Below are 14,487 nucleotides of genomic sequence, written 5' to 3'. Positions count from 1 at the left end.
CACTCGTTTGCTCAGTCGTGCAAAAATTGTATGTTAACAGTGCCATGCCTTGTACATAAGATTACGGCATGGGATTACAGACACTTGTCTTTGTTTTGATCGCACGCATCTGTCTCACCTAAGTTGCTTCATTGCGCCTAAGTTGAATATTGGAAACAATTATGCAAAATAAAAAAGGACATTCTTTTTTCAGTAGAATTATATGATTAATTGAATGAAGTAGGCTATGCAAACGAGAAGCAAATCCTGATACTATTATCCAACTTATTGTTTTCAGTGAGATACGCTTAACCGATGGTTTTACTTAACTAGGATTTGGTTCAGGATTTAAGATTTTGATCCAACTAATCGGTTGATACGTTTAAGTGGTGTGTGCTGTGCTCATACGATTTCATCTGTGTTTACAAATTTGTGAAGTGTACACAATTACGTTGATGGTTGCAAATACGCACATGGACGGTAGTTGTGATGCCTAGTTGGATTACATCCGGACCATTACAAGCTGGTCTGGTTACCTTTAAACAGATTTAACAATCTTCTCCATATGTGATTGTTATTTCACTGTAAATTCTGTGCATACCAAAGGCATGGCTGGTTACAGGCTGAAAACAAGAACGTAGAAACAAACCATAAGACACAGTCAATGAAAGTACAAACAAAAACAGTGATCACTAAAAAATATAACTAGGGTCATCTGTCTTTGGATTTTAACGACTATTTTTCTGAGTGCTTCTTCACAAATATCCAACTGCTTGAGTGCTTGTGGAAGTCTTACTTAGTTAAACATTGTTGGTTAACTTGTTCAGAATGGCCCGATTCGGTGAGTCCGATCCCTCAACGGGTATTTTATCAATTTTTTTTTTAATTATCGGGTACCGTAGCCTAATTATCATTGCCGTTTTAGGGTTAGGAGTTAAGGTTAGGAGTTAGAAGTTAGGAACTCACCGAATCGGACTCACCGAATCGGATTCACCGAATAGTAGCAGACCCAACTCGTTAGTATTTGGTATTGCTAAAAACTTGAATTTTTTCTTTAAGTAAGCAACCCGTAAAAACTGTTGCAGCTATTATCATTCGAGCACTAAAAACGCTATTTAACTTTGCTGTGCATCATGGTATTTGCTGCTGCGTCACAGCTACTTTGAGGAAAATTGACTTTTTGACGTAGCAAACATTTGTATTTCTCTACTTTCCACTGGCTTAGTGAGATGAGAAACACTTGCAGGAACTTTGAATTATAAATGAAGTCATTACCCGGTAGGCTACTGCTATGTTTGCTATTGCTCAATCTAACAACTATTGTTATAACCACACCATTACAACTATTGCTACCCAAAGCTAAATAATGAGAGAATCGTTTTTGCTGCACTAGTCTATCAAAAGTTGAAAACTTAATATGTTATTTAGAATGGAATGAACAAATCATGTTAGCATCACATATTCAAAAAAATTAGTTGACAGTAACATTACAAAATGGGTGAAAAACAAAGCAAAAGTATGAAGAAAACTGGCAAGAACCAATCGGCAACTGAGCCAAGCAAAGAATCAATAGAAGAGGCTGGACCATCATCTGCTGTTGCCAGGAAAGCTGTTGTAAGTTTCAGTATGCCTACTTTTTATTATGCAATCTCAAGTCTAAATCAAAGATTTGTTTAACTGTCAAAAATCCTAATTCGTAGCAACCTCATGTTGCATACGATACCACAAATGCACAAACTGACTTTTCAAGATTAGGGACTCGCAGTTGCATGTAGCTTAGAAGGATTACAGTAGACAATGTGCAGAGTAGTCTGAAACCCATTTGCATCTTGGAAGTGCAGAATGGCAAGTACAAAAATCATCAACCTATATGGATTTTTTTTGAAGAGATTTTGAAAAATGTTGAGTTAAACAAAGCATCGAGTTATCCAATGTTGAATTTGCTGGCCTGGGCATGTACAAAACCACAGGATTCTGTCAGGACTAGGAAAAATTTATCGAGTTAGACGGATTTTGACTAGATGAACAAGATTTTAACTATTTTACGATTAAGTAAATGAAATACTGTACTAAAAAGTTCACTGAAAACTAGAAACTAAAGAATTGGGCCTACTTCTCTTATGTTGTAGCTAAACATCAGGGAACCCCTCGGTTAACCACTGCCTGTTGTCATCGCTTATGGAAACTAGGCCTTTCATACTATGAGGTGCTCTTTAAATTGGGCAATCTTTGATTATTTGGGCTGCCATTTGCATTTCATCTTGACTGACCAACTGACAATTAATAATACTAGATAACTAGATACTTCCAATATACTTGTTTAGGATGTCAAGCATCCCATTGTGGAACCGAAGATATTGGTCAAGAAGGCGGAGAACAGCATCCTCCATGCTGATGTAGTGTATGAGCAGAATTTCCACATGACCAAAGTTCATTCCAGTCCTTGCTCTGGTGAGTGTTTTGATGATATTTTAAGTGTTTTGATATTATTTTACATGATGTATGTCGTATTGTAGCTCCGATAGAGAAGCTCTTCCATTAAACTTTAAAAAATAGCCTTTCTTGCTATGAGAATTCCCAATAAAGCGATGATAGTTCTTATGTTGTGTCCATGCTAACGCCAATCTTTATATCCACATTCAAGCATGCCACTAAGTTTTTTGTCATCATCTTTTCAAGCTTTTCTGTTCTGCTGCAGACAAGGTTATGGTGTGAAGCAAACACTGCTCAAGGAACCCAAGTGCTATGCTACCTGTGCATAACTGCATATCGAACTGAGACTTTAGGATTGTATCAAAAAGGTGTAAAGTGATGCATTCAGAACATGTTCTGAAATAACATGCTCACCACAATCGGCCCCAAGACGATATTTTGTGATTCTGAGTTATTCAATATTCATAGAGAGGATATATTCAAATTCTTTACCATCAGTACAGTGGCTAATATGGTACCATATGATGTATTGTATACTGCTGCTGGTGCTAGGATGGAAGACTTGGAAGTGCTAAGTATGTAGCCACAACATAGGACTTCTCCCAATGCGGAAACACTTTTGAAAATTGGCTGGAAGACAACGAGCTTCACGTGTGAAAGCGCCATACGAAACCGCTACTAGCGCTAAGCTTACCTGCTCTTGCACTATATAATCAGTAGCTTGCAACTTGAACTGATCAGCTGGAGCTTTCATAGTTTCTGTTTTCAACAGAAACTAAACCTGATATGTTTTTAGGTCAACAAAGTAATCCTAAAGTCGATGCTTCCGTAACTGAAGGTAACGTTGTTCACCAAATAGTTGAATGTAGGTAATATTTTATTAGAATATCATGTCCCACAATTCGTGCAAAGTGGGTGAGTTAAACAGTCCCCACCATTAAAATTACCTGCCATACATAATTTCAAAGTCAAGATACAATTTCAAATGCAATTCAAGCTATAATTTTCACATGTATGTATGTAAACATGTCATGGTTGACAATGACAACCCATATCAACTATATTTCAAATAAGTATGCACGGTAATTATGTTTGCCGCTCTATTGGATTATACAAAAATTCCCTGTAACCATAATGGGAGCAAGTCTTTTAGGCGCAGACAGTTAGGCGCCGGTCAAATAGGCGCGCACACTGTGGCGTCAGGATATTTAGGTGCGGAGCACTGTTGCGCCCGTTCGTTTAGGTTCTATTCCTAGTAAAATCTGCAGGTTGTATCAGCTTGGCAGGTAAGGCAATGCTTTTCACATAAAATGTTATATTGAACAGAAAAATATGTTGTTTTGTTAATGCGCGTGTTCGCCATTTATTTGTTGTTAGTCCAGGTTGCGTTGGCGAAAGCTTTATCAATAAATTATTCAAGTTTCCACACATGACTGAGTTCATTTTTAGTTAAGTCAAATAATAACTACACTACATCAATAAAAAATATACAATAGCCTAGTGTATACTCAAGCGGTGGTAGGCTTGAGTGAAAAGTAATTTAGTTTTCAATCAAAACCCCGACTAGGTTTAATAACAAGCAAAGTCGCACATGATTAACAACAAATAAATGCACGCGCATTAACAAAACAGCATATTTTTCTTTTCAATATAACATTTTGTGTGAAAAGCATTGCCCTACCTGCCAAGCTGATACAATCTGCAGACTTTACTAGGAATTAGCACCTAAATGAACGGGCGCCACAGTGTTCCGCACTTAAATATCCTGATGCCACAGTGTGCGCGCCTATTTGACCGGCGCCTAATTGTCTGCGCCTAAAAGACGTGGACCCACCATAACCAATCTGACATATTGGCCGGACAGTTATGATAGGACGGCTGTGGTAGAACTGCTGTGGTGGAACAGCAATGTCAAACCAAAATGCCGCCAAACTTTGTGACTTTATTTTTGGAAAGGAGACGTCATCAACTAAGTTTCAAATGAAATACTATACAGAAGAATCTGCTGCTCTATATTTACTATATTCTGATTGAAGGATGGTTTATCAAAGCACCACGATGATCGCTCGAATTGTCTTTTGTTCGTACATATTACGGATGGAATATCACATTAAACAACCCTAACAATTTCTTCCTCTATTCGTTTGTGTCAATCCACACGTTTACCGTTGCATAGCGTTAATTGTTTGAAAATGTTTGTTGGTTAACTTATTCCAGTTATTTTTATCTCACAATGTCGAATCGCAAAAAGTGCATTGAAGCTAAGATATGATAGTTTTATATATATACGTTGTTTTTCACGTTACCTCTTTTGTAACCTGCGTTTACTTTTATATTATTGTCTTTCGGTTTGTCAGTAATTTGTTTGTTTTCAATAGGCAATGTGTGTACTCACTGCACTACAACAATGATTTGAATATTACTTAGTGTTCTCTTACAATACATCATAATCGTATAACAATAATTACTATTGGTTTGGCAGAGTTGAATCGAATTCTGAACATGCGGGCGAGAGAAGTGTGTGGTGAAGTTACACTCCCCATAGAACTGAACATTTCTGTCAAGTTTGAAAAATTAGAGCTCAAGGCAGGAGTTGAAAGATCTCTTCCTGACCTTGATGATGAAGGTCATTATAACAAGAGGAAAGATTTTGAGGAATTGTTTATGAGACCTTGCCAAGGAAATATTTTACTTGAAGATATATTTGACCGAGCCTTGCAGTGTGCTATTGATGAAGCCAACTACACAACAAACAATGATACAGCTCGTGATAAATTCATCAGACGCCACGGTCATATAGTAGCTGTGATTGGCCAAGCTGGCATTGGAAAAACAACGCTTGCTAGAAGAATTACTCAACTCATTTTGAAACAAAAATTTCTTCCAAACACCGAATATATTTTTTTCATTCCATTTCGTGAAGTAGATTTTTCATGTAAATGTACGTTGTTTCGCTTTCTTGTCACTGGATGTGAGTTGGGGGTCGGATCTAAATTCGATAAAATATCGAAGTCATGGATCGTTGCTCTTCAAACCAATCCAAATGTGGTATTTATATTTGACGGTTTAGATGAGGCAAACACTGATCAATTGTCAGAAAATAACGACCGAAACGCTCTTACAACATTCTGTAAACCTCATGTTATTGTTAAGAAATTTTTTTCTGGTGACATATTTCCTTTGGCAAAAAAACTTGTAACTTCGCGACCACGACAGTTTTTTGAATTACATCAAAAGTGTCGACCACGCTTTGCAATTGATATTCTTGGCCTAAACAAATTATCTCAAGATAAGCTTGGAATGCAAATTTGTCAAGACAACTATGCCAAAGTTAAAGAGTTTTTGTTTGATCATCCTGATGTTTCATCTTCATTATATGTTCCTGTGAAATGCATCATTATTTTTGGCGTTCTTTCCATGGCAGAAAGTGAAGACAGCCAAACAACTGTGCGATCATTGACTGACATATTTGTGCAGGCGCTTGATCACTTTCTTAGAACTGATCATGTTCGCGAAAAAGCAAACGAAGTCTGGAAACTTGCTGATCTCGCATGGAATGGTTTTTTACGTCGAAAGATCATTTTTGGTGAAATCGAAATTATTAAAGCTAGAATAAGCAAGGATGCATTCCAAGCATTTCTTCACACTGTTACAGAAAAAAATGTTCGTTTTTCTATTTTGGATGGAGATAAGCGTAACAGTTTCACTCATTTAATTTGGCAGGAACTGTTTGCTGCCATAAATGCTATGTTTCTATTGCCAGTAGATGAATTTGATTTTTATCTTGATGAGATCACCAAGCCATTGTGGGAGGTTGTGAGTAAGTTTATGTTTGGACTTTGTCATCCTGCTACAAGGAAAAAAGTGGCAGCAATTTTGCCTCCTGAAACAGGAAAAGAATTTAATGATAAAAAGAGCAAACTTTATGACTTAGTTTTGAAATTTATGAAGGGAGGATTTAGAGACGTTGAATCGGTGCAACTGATGCAAATTTGCTCATGGATCCAGGAAGCTGGCGATCCACAGTTGGAGTCGGTTGTGCTTCAATATTTTCCTGGTAACATAAAACTCAAAAAATCGATACTTCCATCTGATATATCCAGCTTGACTTACGTTATGAAAAAAGTGAACAAGTCGTTTTCATTGGAAGCGATCAACCTAGGTTACGACGTTAATTTCTTCGAAGACAGTCTTCAGAGGCTGCTCGTTGGATTGGCCAATCTACAAAAAGAGGTAGGCAACTATTTGTAACCATGTCCAATTGTAGCCTAGCTATATTTAAGAGTTTTCATAGTCAATGCATTAGTTTTCTCTGCTTAGTTATACCAACGACCAACTTGTAGTTTTAATTATCCCAAACTTACTGTTTACCACATTGTTGTTATTTGTTAATTGAATCCTTGTTCTTCTTGTTTATTTATTTGCAGATGGAATTCGTTAATCTTAGTTGGACTGCAATCAGCGATGGCGTAACCGCATCACTAGCAGCTGCAATCACTAACATTAAGAACGTGCGATTGTGCAACTGCAATCTCAGCAGCAGTGCGATGACCACATTTTCAAAAAAGATATCATCTTGCAAACAATCTGTGAGTGCTGAATTGTAAAACGCGTTCTAACAATTTCCAGCTCCGTATTTCCTATCTAGGCTGATGAGTCATCAAAAATCTCACCCCAGCAACGAGGTATCAATAGAAGAGTTCTTTTCAAACATGAACTCACAAAGCTGTGTTGATAATATTACCAGTGACATAAAGTTTTGACTTGTTTTAATTGTTATTTAGTACCAACATGCAGTAGCATTGACAGGGGGTCCAAGGGGACGTTTGGGCCCATGCCTGGGATGATTGTAGGGACCCTTAACCTTTCTAAGGGTCCCAGAAACTTATTTATGTTTATAAGCATATTTATAGGATGTAGTGCGTATTTTTTATAAATATCTTGATGTGGAGCCCAAGAATTTCATTGGTACCGGGCCCAAAATATCCTCCCAACGACTCTGTCAATGTGCATCTTTTTTTAATAATCACATTCCACATCTTTCTGTTTTGTATTCGTAACGAAATATATATCGGCCACTAGATAACGTTACGTGCCGTGTAATATAATTGTTCGGCAGCTTGACACATTTACTGTACCGGTACCTTGGGAACGTTATAACGTCCTAACGATAAATACAACCAAATGCTTATTACATTCAAATTGCTCGAAACGGAATTTTCCTATTTAACTGGTCGGTCTTTGAGCTTTATCACCGAGATTCATTTTCCTAGGTTGTCTTTACTATACAGAAGTAAACGATAGAAGTCTCGGAATGGCCCGATTTGGTGTCCCGATTCGGAGATATTCCGATCCTGGGACGGCCTTTTTCGGAGACGACCGATTCGGTGCAGACGCGCTGTCACACAGAGTTTTTGTGTGGTTGCGCTGTCAAACATCGTTTCATGATTAAAATACGATTATTTGTGTGGAAACAGAAGTTCTTTGAAATCTTACGGCAGCATCTGTTTATTTAAAGGAATTATATAAGACAGGTTATTCAGGGAAGTGATCAACTAAGTTTAAACCTAGTTCCATTGTATCGCTATCAAAAACGTTTCATGATTAAAATGGAGGCCTAATTATTTGTATGGAAACAGTATCGAAAACCTACTGTGACATCTGTTTATGAAGAGAATTCATTCAGGAGAGTGATAAACATTCTAACAAAAATCATTTACAAGTTAAAACCTTGTTGTATAGAAACAACAGTTTCAATTTTGCACCTTTGTAATTTAGAGTTTTGGCTTACAACGTACTTAAGGCAATAACAATACAAAGTACAGATTGCCCTGACATAAATCACATTTACCTTGCTGTGAAACAATTACAACATAAACCGTTTCATTTCGATGGGTCTGGGAATCTAAACATGGAAGACATCCTAATGCCAACCCAAGTGCTTCCTACAATTTCTCTAAATTAACAAAAATCGTCGCAGGATATTCAATAATGTTTGCACCGAATTGGTCGTCTCCGAATCGGCTGCACCGAATAGTCGCAGTCCGTAATAGTGTACTCCTTTGACGGTTCCTCGGTTAATACAACTTGGGATCAAAGAAACAACTACCATTTAAACATTGTAAAAACTGCTCAATATAATTTATTCTCTCTGCACGGTACACTTGCTTAATGCTTATAGTGTATTTATGTTCGAAATGTTGTACCTGATTCTGGTGTAGCCAACCAATAACGTCATCAAAATTTTGACTGATCATAATTGCTTAAATTAAAACGAATGTTTTAGGTATCGCTGTATCGGACGAAATAAAATAAAAACATTTTGTCTCAAAAAAAACGTTTTATTTTATAGAGATTTATCAACATAAAATCCTTAAGTCCTTTATATAATTTTCTTTTTCTTTTATAGAGCTGCAAGCGATATGCGCAGTAGCATAATTAATGGCTTGTGACTTACTGATGTGGCCATACCAGCTAATAGAACTTCCGTTATGTCATTTCTAAAAGGCATTTTCATTTATAAAGGTCGCATAAATTGGAGCTTTACCTATTTCTAGGCAAACTTTAGTTAAGTTAAACCATAGTTTCATTGGGGCGGGGGGGGAGAGTTAATACAGTAAATTATTGCAATTTTGACATAAGAATTTTCAATTTTGTATTCGATTGGTCAAAAGCGTCACTGTTCCTTGCTATACGTCTTAATATTAGGAAAAAATCTTCCTGCATATACTATAGGACTTAAATTTTAGACAATTGAAATATTGTAGCCTATTTCCACTTTCCAGGATAGAAAATCTTTTTAAGGCAACGGTGGTGAGAGGATAAACCTATCCAAGTAGTTGCGACTCAATTTCTTCAATTGTTTATGCCACTAACCGCTTTTAGTTTGCCTGTTGGTTTTGTAGAACGGAGATCGCTTATTGACATGAAACAATGTGTCACTTCTATGCTGCAGATAAAGATGCTTGATCTTAGTTGGAATCCCATCGACGATGTAGCGGCTGCATCACTTGCAGATGCTATCATCAACATCAAGGATTTGCGTTTGTGTGCCTGCAGACTCAGTAGTATTGCAATAACTGAAATTTCGAAGAAGATCTCATCTCTTAAACAACCTGTGAGTATTAAAACTTTGTCATCATCAGCTAGTCATGCCACTGCTGGCCGATGGCCTCCACATATGTTTCCACACTATTCTGTCTTTCGCTGTTCTCATCCAGGTGACTTTCTTCAATGTCATTCCGCCATCTACTTTTCGGTCTCCTAGTTTTTTTGCATATCTCGGTGCCCATTCTGTGGTTATTTTGGCCCATCCGCTGTCTGTCATTTTTGCTACATGTCCCACCCATTGCCACTTAAGATTTGTTGCTGTTTCAATGACATCTTTGATGTGTGTTTTGTTTCTGGTAACTTCATTTCTAATCTTGTTTTTTCTGTTATGTTTAAATAAATTTTTAGCCTTTTTAAGTTTTGATACTTAATTGGTTTTTGTAATAAAATAAAAATGCTGAAATTCCTCCCAAATCACTTCATTCAGTTTCGTCTATCACAATCCTAGGCACCTTTTAAACTGTTCTTGGTACATTGGTAGTTTCTTGGGTAACTATTAGTTTCCAAGCTTGATTTGCACTGCGTTGAATTGTGGTTGCATGTATGTGTTTATTCTTGCATTTCATTACTTGACAATGAATCACGAAAATACATTGCCTCGCTCTAATAAGTGACTTTATTTTTTGCTAACTGTTTCCTCCAGTTGTTTGGTTAATTTCCTCGTGCACATTTTCCACTATCCTTTCCAGTACTTTCATGCCACACTCTAAGAAATTATGGCAGCGGATCAATAGCACTGAAGATGAAAACAGTTGAGGTTTTGAAACGTTTGCTGAACATAAGTTTAGTATGTACAGTTGTACACTTTAGGCTCTTTATTCATTGATTAAACGAAGTTTTGAATCAGTGAATTGTTTGCAGATGGAGATGCTCGATCTGAGTGCGAATGTAATGGATGACGTCAGCGTCATTGCGCTTGCGGGTGCAGTCGCGAACATTAAGAAACTGGATGTTGAAGATTGCGAACTTGGCCGATTTGCCAAGGAAATTATATCTGAGAGGTGTTCATTGCATAACTGGTAAGTAGTCTGTTACCTGTTTCATGAAACTGTAAAGGTTTTCCTACAACTTCAGTATAAATTGCAAAAATAACCTCTAAACTGTTTTCATTTCTTAAAGCGAAGAAATGTACATCCTATCCCGAATGTGGTCACCTGGGCATGTGTAAATTTTATTTGGTGTGAGAAAATAGCGTTGGTTTAAACAACTAAACCCGGAAGTAAAACTCAGTTAAAGGAGGCTTCATTAAACGTTGTGAACGGGTATGACGTCATTCTTGAAATGTCTGTGCAGAAGTTAGGGATGCGAATTCCCTTGCTCAGAGAAGGGCTCGTTCTATAAAGAGGTTGGCTGTTCTTGACACCAATGCCTGTTTTTAAATCTATCCCAAAAATTTGCAAACTTTAATTTTTCAACTCATCAAGGCAATAGTGTGAAAGGTAATGTGGTTTTCCTTTGGTTGATCATCATGGCAAGCTTCTTTGACGGATTGTTATTTTGTGTTTAGTGAGCTCATTGGTTGAAAGAGCGATGACGTCAGATATTGCCGATGTTGGTTTGTGATGACGTCAATGCGCCTACCAAGCCTGGACATACACTTTCTAGTGTTCATGGAGCGGTTTTATGGGGAGGATAGATTCCATACCTATTACAAGTACTGGAGCTTAAATGCAAACCCTTAAATGGATAACTCGAAACCTCGACCCGATTCGTAGACGACGGTTCATCGCGAGGAGTTGCTCACCAAGTACCGGGCCTTGATACCATCTTGATCAATGCAATACAATGCAGACCATTGTTCATAAGAGCTGCTAGCATTGTTCATAGGTGCACTAACTACTCTGGAGCAACATTTTTCGTTTTGAAGCAAAATTCAGAAGAAATCTAGTTTAGAGATTTAACAAGCTGAACCAACAAGGATTACCGTCCAGTGTTTCCAACATTTGCTGACTCTAATGATTCTGCATCTGGCTGATATATCATGTCTTTCTCGTGAAACACCATCTGTAACTGCGCCATCTACCATGCGCCAAATGGTGTGCGTGGTCTGCGTGAATTGGATGACGAATCAATTCAATGGCTGCTCGACACCTGCCCAAACATCTAGACCGCGTCGCCGCCACTGCCCAAGGGTGGTAAAAGGCAGAGCCCCTCGACCCTTGAAGTGGCGAAGAACAAGGTTCAAACGAAGAAGAAGATCAGCATTACTAAATGATTATATGTTCCACCATTGACTCAATTCTTCCACGCATCTACAGATCATATAAAAATCATGTGCAGATAGGCCTACAGTATTTGAGATGCAATAACAACATCAAGTGACGTCATAATTCTAATAGACTTTGATGGAATCAAATAAGTTTTTTCATATCAATGTAAATTTTATTGTAAGTTATTGCCAATCGCAGAGAAGCTGTATTTACCTTTTTGTAATATTTTATTTTGTATTTGGATGACTTATTTTAATTATTTTGTGTGGGCCTATATTTCTATTGTTAGCAGAAAGTTCGGGCAGCAGCGGATCTACAGTAGAACCAGGGCCTGATTAAGGCTCACGGGGGCCCGAGGCACAGCTAAGTTTAGGGGCCCCTATTGGCAATCGCTTTCGATGCAGAGCAAAAGTGCTCAACTGTTACTGCAAAATCGTTACACAATTTGAAATTGTTACTCAAAAATAACAAGTGTGCACATACTGGCACAACAACTTTTACTACCTACACCTACGGTAGGGGAAAGTGCTATAAAGTGGACCGGCTGATAATTTGGACCACTGCTGCTTTTTCAATGACTGAAGTAAATAATTTAATGGTTAGTGAACAGCTTGAATTAACCTTTCTTATTGACCTAGTTTTTACTATTTCAGAATTCAGATTCAAAGGATTGAGCTAGTTCTTTGTTGTTACCAAGGATGCCAGCGCTAGGTTTTTCCACCTAGATCTGTTTTTTTTTACCACATCTCGGTTTTAAGTTGTTTTTTTTTCAAATTTGGGTAAATCTAGGTTTTTTCGGTTTGTACCGTATCTTTTCTTTGATTCATAAAGTTGCTTTTGAAGCTCAACATAAAATTCCAAAACTAGCACAAACATGGTGGCTTTCTCGAGAACAGGTCATCAGCAGCATATTAGAGCAGTGGGAAGTGCTGGTTTTGTGTTTTCAGTCTCAATGTAAGACTGACAAGGTTGATGGTGCAAAACGGATTTATGATGCACTCGTTAATCGTGGAACAAAGCATGTGCTCGTTTTTTTTTTTGCAATACCGGTATGTTCTGAAAAAGGTACGGTAAATAGTGTCAACCTGGAATTCCATTGTGAGCATTTTCGTCTGCACAAGTTGTATTTTATGGTTTCTACAGAACATAGAAATATTTTAAGTCTCCTCATCAGAAAAGATTAGGCTACATTATGCATAGAAAATTAGGAGAAATAGATCCAATCCAAGCAATGCTGAAAATCATAGGAACATGTCAGCTGTGCACCTTGGTGGACAAACAATGGCCCTGTTGGAACAGGAACCTCCATTTGTATATAATTATATGCCATAATAACTACCAACATAAGCATGTATATTTGTATAGCCTAATAGTCCAGTCGCTGAATGATTTGACCCGGAAAAAAATAATACCAAGCTGAAATTTTGTCAGGAGGTTCGATTGGTGATGTGGAGTCACCAAAAAAAAAAGCCCCATGATTCTCCCTTGGGAATAGTGAGTTTTGGCCATTTTTCCATAATGGCCGCAGCCCCCATAGGCCAAAATTTCGAAATCGTCTAAAATTGATAATTTATACCTCATTCGAAAGATAATTTTATACTGAATCACTTTCACAAAAGAACTATGGTCAAAAAATACACACGTTTGACGTTATTAGCCATTAAATGCGGACTATAAGGTAGATTCCACCATTAGGCTTTAGCCTGGTGGATTTTTGTGAGGAGTGACAAGTAATAAATTACTGCATGGGTAAACCAGAGCTTACGAAAAAGTGTACAATTTCCCATCCGAAGTTACTCCTCAAACTGATTTTGGATAACTCAATATATAAACAACAACATCTAAAACTTCTTGCAGAGCTTAATCCTGGCAGTTTCGCATACTTGTGGAGGCTTTGAATCACTGACGCAAGCCCGGTCACCGAGATTGACAGAATGAAGTTTCCGATTGTTGAAGTCTTGTTGCCGGGGAATTATTCCATCTATTAGGCTAAATGCCGCTGAATGGAGAGCGGTCCTTAACGTACGTTGCTCAAGCGCACACCCGAGAGTCGAACCAGCGCCGCTTGATCTTGAAGCTTCTTCGTTCCAGAAGTGACGCGCTAACCAACTGAGCTATCGGGGCGGACGGGATTTGGTTGGTTCCAACACACCCCTGGGTTGCCATCTCCAGTGGCTCCGAGAGGGGGGGAAGTCGGGCCAGTTTCCCCCCTAGCAAACATTGTAAAGGAAAAACGAGTAGTTTTTTGTTTTTGCACTTTTGAGGGGGGCCCATTTTCAGTACTAAAGTAAAAATGTACCAACTAAATAATCAACAAATTTTCAAGTGAAGTGCGTAGTTCCAAGTATTTCTCAATCATTGTAAATGGCACTCTCGATGCTTTTCATCAAGAACAAATCATTTTCGTGGGTAGGCGATGTTGAACAGCTTCAAGACGTAGCCTACTGTAAAATCTGAAGCTGAAAGGATTTCTGTATCACTGAACGGTTTCGATTGTATTGATAGTTTCAACTTGAAAACTGGTGCTGTTTTAGCTACGCGGGAACTATTTTTGCTTGACAACTGAACCTTAACTTCAAAATCTGCGTTGGCCAGGCATAAGATGTTGTATCCAACATAAGTTATCTGGGAAAGTTAAAGGTATCAGTCCAAGCACAATTAAAGAAAGTAAATCCTGTATATTTTTTGTTTATGGATCATCATCATCATCTCCGTCTGCAGCAGATTGCGCATCAACATGAGTTATTTGCTTCCA

The 14,487-nt window shown here is 37.9% G+C and overlaps 1 protein-coding gene across 3 annotated transcripts; it reads left to right on the top strand.

The window, feature by feature from the left end:
- The first annotated feature begins 1,420 nt into the window (after positions 1-1,420).
- LOC145775894 (NACHT, LRR and PYD domains-containing protein 3-like) lies at positions 1,421-11,996 on the top strand. 3 transcript variants are annotated; one of them, XM_082587289.1, is made up of 8 exons: positions 1,421-1,593; positions 2,304-2,430; positions 3,209-3,250; positions 4,895-6,645; positions 6,840-7,001; positions 9,368-9,529; positions 10,384-10,541; positions 11,350-11,996. In XM_082587289.1, the coding sequence occupies exons 1-8, from the start codon at positions 1,474-1,476 to the stop codon at positions 11,408-11,410; spliced, it is 2,583 nt and encodes an 860-aa protein (XP_082443415.1). In that variant the 5' UTR covers positions 1,421-1,473; the 3' UTR covers positions 11,411-11,996. The 3 variants fall into 3 exon arrangements, with proteins under 3 accessions (XP_082443415.1, XP_082443417.1, XP_082443416.1); XM_082587291.1 differs by having other exon boundaries at positions 11,030-11,996; XM_082587290.1 differs by lacking the exon at positions 3,209-3,250.
- The last annotated feature ends 2,491 nt before the right edge of the window (positions 11,997-14,487 follow it).

The sequence above is a fragment of the Aplidium turbinatum genome, chromosome 8 (genome assembly GCF_918807975.1).
Source record: "Aplidium turbinatum chromosome 8, kaAplTurb1.1, whole genome shotgun sequence".
NCBI classification, from domain to species: domain Eukaryota; kingdom Metazoa; phylum Chordata; class Ascidiacea; order Aplousobranchia; family Polyclinidae; genus Aplidium; species Aplidium turbinatum.
This window is presented reverse-complemented; position numbering and strand designations above follow the sequence as displayed.

Coding starts and splice junctions, on each gene's coding strand:
- LOC145775894 (XM_082587289.1), top strand. CDS start 1,474: ATGGGTGAAAAACAAAGCAAAAGTATGAAGAAAACTGGCAAGAACCAA. Junction 1,594..2,303: donor CTGTTGCCAGGAAAGCTGTT/GTAAGTTTCAGT, acceptor ATACTTGTTTAG/GATGTCAAGCATCCCATTGT. Junction 9,530..10,383: donor TCTCATCTCTTAAACAACCT/GTGAGTATTAAA, acceptor AATTGTTTGCAG/ATGGAGATGCTCGATCTGAG.